Source organism: Drosophila novamexicana, unplaced genomic scaffold (assembly GCF_003285875.2).
Source record: "Drosophila novamexicana strain 15010-1031.04,08,12 unplaced genomic scaffold, DnovRS2.1 tig00000512-arrow-arrow-pilon, whole genome shotgun sequence".
Classification (NCBI taxonomy): Eukaryota; Metazoa; Arthropoda; class Insecta; order Diptera; family Drosophilidae; genus Drosophila; species Drosophila novamexicana.
The window spans coordinates 89,991-98,748 of record NW_020824809.1 but is presented as its reverse complement, the minus strand read 5'-3'; the positions used below and the strand labels follow the sequence as shown (position 1 = coordinate 98,748).

Sequence of the window (8,758 nt, the reverse complement as noted above, 5' to 3'; positions counted from 1 at the left end):
TTGCAATTTTTGGTTTGTTTTCTACAATGCATAAAAGGCATTACAAATATTTGGGACAATAAAATCTGCGAACCTAATTGAAACAGAGCCGATTTAAAACTGGAATCAGCATTATTTATTAATTTTAACCTCAATTTGTTGGATAAAGAAAAATCGAACCTAATCTTAAAGCAATGAATCTTTTTATATTTGAAAATTTTAATGTACATTTTGGAGTATAAAAAATTAACTTTCATCGAAATATCAAAAAATATAATAAATGAATGTGAATACAAATTAGTTAAATTTATATAAGCGCCAAACCAATTACAAAATTAAAGCATTTGTCTTGTATGTGGAAGACTACGCTTTGAATAGAGGCGGAGAAAAAGCGTCCGTGAAAACAGGAATAATTTAAAACTAACTTGTGCGTGCTCCGTGCGGCTCCGTGTAAACCTCACTAATAAAAAGAGCTTAAAGTACACCCAATTTTATTAGGTATAACCATTTAACAAAGGAATAAAAAAGATATAACTGTCATCTTAAGATAAAACTTTTAAATACGAATTTTCCAAGTGTTCCGATGCAAGCCAGTTGAAAAAATTAAATTACAGATTGGGAGTAAAACTGATATTGAGGTGAAAGAATATTTTGCAATAATAGTAGACCGACATTCCTATTCTTGGATTTAAAAAAAAACGAATAATTTAAACATTATTTAAGTCCATGTTGGGCTGCCCTTGAACGTACTTTCTTACAATCTTCTCATGTGTATTTAAAAAGTCTCCATCTCTAATGTAGAGGACGTTTAGTTACAGATTGCAGCTCCTGATTTGTGCAGAGAAGTCTAAAATTTCTTTATTGGGGACTACTTTACAGTTAGGTATCATTATATAGGTGCAAAGCTTCTCGGCATTATTATTATGTTTCCTAATTTTTTTTTCGTAATGTAGATAACACATGACGCACTATCAAATATTGGGCGCGAGCATATTGTGGACAGCACATGCATGCAGTTAGGTCCAAGGACTTTTATTCTATGTTCACAACCGTCATAGAAAATAATCCTGATTTAGGACAAACTTTAAGCAGTGTATCAGATTTCATAATAGACATTTAGTTTTTAACATGTAAGTTTTGCTATGGTCCGATCCCGCAGGTGGGAAAGTCCAAAACAATTAATACAAGTAGATCGTCCTTTATCACCATCAACCGCGACGCCCATGTCTGGGTTTTTTGTGACAGCCCAGATAACGGTGTATATAATTTTTGTTTCAATGCTGGATTTGGCGGCCTTTCCGTATTATACTTGTTTGGCTGGATCGAAGTCCGGGGTTTTTTATTCGAGACAAAAAAGAAAAACAATTCTGTTTGAGTATTCACCAATATATTTCGGCTGCACTTCGGCAACCGTCTTCAGGGAACTAACACAAAAATAAAAAACAATTAACATTAAGATAAATTAAATTTACTTAAACAATTACTTCAAAAAATTAAAACACATTGTTTTACACGTCGGTGCTCTTTGACGTAAAGGATGATACTAACTAGTACATGTATACACCTCAAAACAAAAAACTATATTCGGCAGTTACTGACTGGGAGATACCCTGAATCATGTCTTACCAACGCCAAATGCAGCTCACATAAAAAAGTGTATTAAAATTGCTGCTCATACACACACCACAGGAAACAATACAATCGTCATTGCAGTGCATGTCTAGCTCTTAAGACCTAAGGGATTTGCTCAAAAAACATGATTTCGATATCGATTCTTATCGATCGTTAGAAAACGGGAAAAGTTATCGATTATCTGAGACAAACTCGTGCTGCTCGGGCACTAGGAGGAACTACATTTAAATTTTCAAGTCTATCTCTTATGGGCGCTCAGCTCCTTGCGATCATATATACGGATGAATGGATAAACAGAAAGACGGATATGACTAGGTCGACTCGGCTATTAATGCTGATCAAAAATATACATACTTTATGGAGACGGAGATGCGTCTGCTTGTTTGTTACATGCATTTTCACAAATACATTATTTTCCCCATTTTAGTGTTTATAAAAACAATATTTGTCAATTTTCTCATCAACGGACAAAGGATGCATAACGCGGACAAAGAGTAATCATTCTGGCTTCCTTCTATCAGTAAGTGCATCCAACTTGCAAATTTGCCATAGCAATGCCAACAGGACATCGTTGCTGACATACTGGGCAACAAGAGAGGTGGAGGTAAAAGGCGTCGACTTAGAAAAAGAGGCATGGGCAATTGATTCGCTCCGCCAGCGTCCAGAGCTGCATTATAGCAATTAATGACCCTTCTTCGGAAAATGTAAAGTGTGAAGTGCAAGTCGGGATGCTTTCCTAAGCCGTGATGCAGGAGTCAAAGTTATGCGAAAAAGCTCATTTGCGATCTGAATAATGGGAAGGTGATAGTACCGCCAACTTACCAGCAAACTCGTTGACGATCATTTTAGTATATTAATAAAAAGTTGACGACTGTCTTTAAATAATCAACGAAATTATTTGTTTATTTCGTGTTTCGTGAACTGAGTCAAAAGTAGCGAAATAATTAATGAAAAATAACCCCTGGTTTACTGATCCGTAAAAAAATATCCTCTTCAATCATTTATCGATCAGTCGAAAAATTTCAATCGCACAACTAGCAAAATAAGTTAAATTTATAAAATGTGTTTCCATATCCATGCGTCCAACAAACAACAAATTTTTTGAAAGTTTCATTCATTTTTATTCGTAAAAATATCTTTGTCTGAAAAAACTAAATTTTTTATAGTTGTATTTAAGTACGGGCGACTAACCCATTCGGTATCAACAGCTTTTATATTTTCTAATGTTCCGAGTTTAATCTGATAAAGTTTAAGTTGAAATCTGGGTCCGATTTCCGTTAATTTTATTTCCTTGTTTATATATTTATATTGATGATGTCTGAATGAAATTTTGTCCTCATTGTTAATAAATGAAATTATTCTTTCAGATTTTTCTTTTGGTACAGGAAACAAATGTTTTAAAATCTTTACGGTTCTTAGACCAATGTTGCTCTTAAAATTACTGAAAATTAAGTGCGGTTTCTGCTCACTCATGGTCCCAATATCAGGAATATCATGCCGCATTGTAACGTCGGTTATATTAAAAAAAGCAGTTGGTCCAAAGGGCAAATGACATATCACGAGACTATCAGGTATGCCACGATGCTCATGTACTATTATAAAGTCTGTAACATTATTAGCTCGACAGGCTTGCATTAATGTGTTTAATTGATATTTGCCTCTATTCATTTGTTGGGCATTAGGAAATATCAGTCGAAGCTCTTTCATAAATATTTTTAGACGTGACGACGGCTCATGTGAAGTAGTTAACATGATTTTCGGGTCCTGGCAACCAGCATATTTGTATTCATCAATGTGAGCCAAGGTTTCGCCTTCAATATCTAAATTATACAAAAAAATAAAATATGAATATGTATTTTTCAATTAAGTAGGATTTAGCTCTATATAATCTAATCGAGTGGTGAACAACTTCAGTATTTCAAGGGCTTTTATTTATTTACTTAAGCCATAGGGGGAATATTGTATAGACGTGGAACTGAGTCCGTTTTTGTCGCTGCATCAGCCAATACACCAATTCAGGGTGCAGCTGCCCCCCTTGCATGACTTTCCACCGATTTTAGTTGAAAATCATATTTTGGTTGTCCTGAATTCTCTGCTAAACATTTTTTGGTTGGTATTGGGTTTGTTGAATGTGCTATGAAGATTTTAACTATTTCACGCAATTTTTGTTTGTAAACAGAACATTTGGATTAAAGAGTTGCCTGATTTAATAGTATAATGTTCAGCGCCATCTGTCCGTCGTCCGTATGTAGGATATCAAGGATTTCACAACCTTAACGGCTAGAGTCTTTAAATGTAGATCTTTTGATAAAAATAGATATCGAAATCCTGTTTCTGAGCAGATTACGGGTACTTGGAATTAAATAATTATTAAAAATTAACCATGCCGCAAACTTTAATAAAAATAATTGGATTTCTTGCACAAATAGCTAATAATCGTATAAAATATATAGAATTATTAAACATTGGACGGTATATCGGACAAAATCGACAATAAGACTAGATATTGAATTGCCAATACTTTTGTCCGTGACTATACATAGCTTTATCGACTTCACTGTTGATAGTGACTACGAGTTTACATACTTTATGTTTACTAATTTCCTTTGCGATTTTGTGTAATATAGGAAGACCAAGAACTGACCGTCTCAATAAATTAGTAGGACCAAACGGCCCTTACATATGTTTATATGTATATATGAAGACAGCTGTATACACAAATAGAAAAGTGTGTTTATGTATACCATACCTGGATAATATTTAAGAGAATTATACATGTTAATGCCGTCTAATATATTAGAGGACCCAAACGATGTTTTATCTTTTAAGTTTTCATTTATGATCTTCATATTCTTTTTTTTTGTTAAGACCCGTTCATTTAATGCCTTGTTATATAGGAATTCTCTTCGTTGTCTAGCTTGTTTTCTTAACATTGTATGGTCTTTATTTTCTTAACTCAGCCACGTGAATTCTAAGACGATGTTTAGGTAGTTTTATTATTAAAAAGTTCGATTGAACACGTTATTCAAATGAACTGCTGAACTAATTCAGTGATTCGTGAATGAGTGTCAAGCTAGCGTCCGTTATTTAGGTTCGATTTTTGGAACACGGTTTTGGAACTTAATTCACATTTTTACCTATTTGTGTTTTTAAGCACATAAACAAACACATTTTAATTGAATAATAGTAAAATAAATAAAACTATTTACCGCCTATATTTAATAAGTTTTGTATTTAAGCTTTTAATATGGCCAAATTAAAGACTTTTAAAATAGGCTTATAACCATTCTTTAAATAAATTAAATCAGGGAAAGAGCCTTTCGTTAAACTTAGCCAACGATGGAGATATTCTAGCTTAGATGGAAGGTATTTGTAGAGAAAATGGTATTCTTAAGCATAAATTAATAATTATCCTTATTAACTATATAACTTAATTAAGAATAAGAAAGTCAGCCAGATTAATAGGAGTGATCTAAGGTGGAAAGGATAGAATTGCAGTTGGAGGCCGTCTAGCAGAAGTTTTTTTCCTTTGAACATAACGGATCGGGAACGACTGACTTAGAGACACATACAGTTAACTTAGTAGGAGGTTCCCAATCGTTCAAAGATTGGCCCTTCCCGTATTGCATGAATGGAAAATCTGTTTCTGCATAAGGTAACACATGAATGAATTGCTTCATCCAAGAGAAAGCCAAAGTTTCGAAAAATCTGCCTATTGTGTTAAATGCACCTTGAAGTTTGACTTGTTATACCCAAGATCATTTTGAGTAGCATGCCGTCTCAGGCACATTACTTAAAAGGTTACGTTTTTCCCCTAAGAAGTGCGCAGTAGCCAAGATGATTCTATCCCGTTCCGAGATAGATGGCCACAAAGAGGTTATTGATTGGCGTAACCCTTTGTCATTTCCAAGACGTTGGGAAGATAGTCGAGGTGATGGACAACAACCGTTAAACTACCAATCTCGATGATGGATCAACACACTCTTGAAAGGTCGAGGTTCATTCGACATCCAAATTCTATAGAAGATTTCGTTTAGTTAATCGAGCGAATGGACGGAATGCGTATAGTGACACGCTATATCAAGAAGACATAAGACCGAAATATTTATGGGTGAGCATCTCATAAAAGACGTCGAGAATTGGTCAAAGAACTAGGAGCTACGATGCAACCATACGTTTCGATAGTCCGAACCGCTTTTCAATTAGCCTGAATTGTAGGTGTGGCTGTTGAGTAGAGGCTATGGCAAATGGTGCAGTCTGTCGCGAGTTCGAGCCCTACCGGGGAAACTATTTTATTTTTTGGTTGGTGTGGAGTCGGCAGCAAGTAATGCGGCCAGTTGCAATTTCGAACCCAGCCAATGCAATTTTTTGGTATACACTAAACCTATTGAAAATGGTTAAAAAGGGTATACTGTATTTTTCTTTATTACTTCAAACGAGCGTGTAGCGCGTGCTGCGTTTGGTGTTGGAATAAAAGGTTTCAGGACATTCCGTAGTCGGGAGCTCCCGACTAAAACCTCTTACTTGTTATTCAAGTAAGTTTATAAGATACTCTTATTTTTCTATTTTTCTTATGATACCCTATGTTATTGAAAAAAAAAAGCTGGCAATATTTATTTAAGATTTTTATTTACAAAAATTGTAAGAAATCTACTGTCCAGGGTACAAATCTCGGTCTTACCAGGTTCAGCAAGTTTACAAGACATTTGTTAGTAGCTGGGATGAAGGGTTTAGGGAGTGGGGAAGTGTTGCAAACGTCGCTACCCTGTCTTCAGGGTATCCGCATATCCGAAACGACCGAGCGACCCTCGGCGTTCGATGGATAACGCAAGGGTTCCTGTTGGAGTTCATCTCAACACACACGCAAACTACTGCTAGGATTGTTCTCAGGAGCGACGTAATGAAGCCTTGTCTCTCGATACACTACGCTCTAGCTAGGGGTTCTCTACACCCAGGGATTCCAGAAAAGCCTTCTTGAAGATACTGCTTGTAAATTGTGCCCCGTTGTCGCACACAAACTTCTTAGGCACCCCGAACCTACTTTAAATCATCTCTCGGAATGCAGTCTGCAGGTGTGCCACCATGGCCCTCCTGAGGATGACCAATTCCACCCACTTTGAAAAGGCATCAGCAACATTGTGTTGCCATGTTTTGACCGTGGAAGGGGTCCACGAAATCCGCGCAGAGTACTGCCATCGGCTCCGCTACCTGTCTCGTCAGCCGGTTTAAGTTGCTCGCTCTAGAAATTCTGGCAGATTTAGCGGCACTTCACGTACTTGGCGGCTTACCTTGAAATGGCTTTCCTCACGCCTTGATTCCCGGGCGTGGGAACATCATGGCGTTCTTGCAATAGCCTTTGTCGCTAACCACTTGCCACACAAAGCTTCCATGGAATATAATCCTTATCGTCCGTCCGTTGGCCCAAATGCCTATACTGTTGCCCATTTTCTTCTATATAGTCCGAAAATTAAGCTGGATTTTCGGCGATTCTAACGCGCATACACTCGACCCATTTGCAGAGGCCTCGGCCACCACTGCTTGCTGATAGGTCTCTAGAGGATGCCTTGATAGTGCATCGGCCACGACATTGAGCTTCCGTCGACGGTAGTGAACGTCAAATTGGAACTGTTGCAGTTGTAGTGCCCATCGCGCGATCCTTCCTGAAGGGCTCTCAATAGAGTTGAGCCACTTGAGTGCCAGATGATCCGTTATCACGTCGAACCGGTACCCCTCTAGGTAGCAACGCAACTTCCGGATCGACCATACGATTGCCAGGCACTCTTTCTCGGTGGCGGAAAAGATCACCTCAGCTTTCAGCAACTTCCGGCTCGCATACGCTATCACTCGCTCCTGACCTTCAATCGTCTGCGTCAGCCCTGCGCCGAGGTCATACTCATTTGCGTCAGTCTGCAAGACGAATTTGGCGGAAAAGTCCGAGCAAGCCGTCTAGCTATCCTTCAATTGACGCAATGCCTTCTCCTGTTCTTGATGCTCATGCCAATTTCCGCCCATTCTTTAAGAGCGTCGTTAGCGGCTGTACTTGAGTCACGAGATTGGGAACGAAGCGCCTGTACCATGACGCCATCCCGAGACACTGCCGCAACTCCTTACAACGGGGCTCTAAGGTTATGTATCGCCTCCATCTTCTCTGGATCGGTACGTACGTTCCCCACAAGTAACATGTCCCAGATAGACCAATCTTCACCTGAAGAGGCTGCATTTCTTCCTATTCAGCCTGAGATTGTCCGCCCTTAACTGGCCGAATACCTCCCTCAAATTCTCTACATGCTGCTCTTTCGTTACCGCTATTACCACGATACCGTCTACGTAGGCGGACTCATGAGGCTCCATCTCTGGCACTATTACCGTGTCCAATGCTCGTTGAAAAGTCGCACATGCCGAATGTAAGCCAAATGGCATCACCCGCCATTGGAAAATACCTTTTCCTGGGATTGTGAATGCTTCGCGACTATCAGCTGCCATCGGTATCTGCCAGTACCCGTGCTTCAAATTCAGAGCGGAGATGAACCGGGCGTGACGCAACCGCTCAAGGTCGATACACATGCGCCACTCGCCAGTCTTCTTCTTGACTAAGACGATCGGGGCGCTTGGATTAGCTCATCCACCTGTTTGTCAATCACCCTCTGCATGGCCAGGTTCTTCGGAAAGGACCTTTGCTTCAGCGGCTTGTCATTCTTCATCCGGATCCGCGATATGCGAGACTCCCCGCAGCCCCACAAAGAGTGCCAGTTCCGATTCCAGGAACTCTTTAAGTTCCGGATCCAGATCCGCCGGCCAATCTGTCTCGTCGATGTTGGGCTCACCGTGGGTCTCGCCTCCCCACTCCAACTCCAGGTAGAGCTCCATGATAGCTCCGCTTTGGCGACTGCTTCGCTGGCACATTTTCGCGGTGCCACCTCTATGACCAGCGTAGACTTTCCTCTGCCGCTCTACACGCCTTTTGGGCTCCTCCAGCTCTTGGTGCAATCCCGAGTGAGGTCCCTTCTTCGCTCCCTTCTCCTTGTCCTTTTCTGTCAGTTGCCGAGAAAGCACTCCCGTTCCCTGACGCGGTGGCCTTCTTTCGACTTCTCTATACTCTGCTGCCGAGCAGGTGCTCCCTTTTCCTGACCTAGGAGGCCTTCCTTCG

General features: G+C 39.6%; 2 protein-coding genes across 2 annotated transcripts; both read right to left on the bottom strand.

Annotated features, from left to right (window-relative positions):
- Positions 1–1,512: 1,512 nt before the first annotated feature.
- LOC115761974 lies at positions 1,513–2,522 on the bottom strand. The gene is made up of 2 exons (XM_030704017.1): positions 2,434–2,522; positions 1,513–2,347 (listed from the first exon to the last, which is right to left on the bottom strand). Exons 1-2 carry the CDS (start codon positions 2,453–2,455, stop codon positions 2,010–2,012), a joined length of 360 nt encoding a protein of 119 aa, XP_030559877.1. The 5' UTR covers positions 2,456–2,522; the 3' UTR covers positions 1,513–2,009.
- Positions 2,523–2,706: 184 nt separating this feature from the next.
- Positions 2,707–4,606, bottom strand: LOC115761973 (U3 small nucleolar ribonucleoprotein protein IMP4). The gene is made up of 2 exons (XM_030704016.1): positions 4,361–4,606; positions 2,707–3,431 (listed from the first exon to the last, which is right to left on the bottom strand). Exons 1-2 carry the CDS (start codon positions 4,542–4,544, stop codon positions 2,722–2,724), a joined length of 894 nt encoding a protein of 297 aa, XP_030559876.1. The 5' UTR covers positions 4,545–4,606; the 3' UTR covers positions 2,707–2,721.
- Between the last annotated feature and the right edge of the window lie 4,152 nt (positions 4,607–8,758).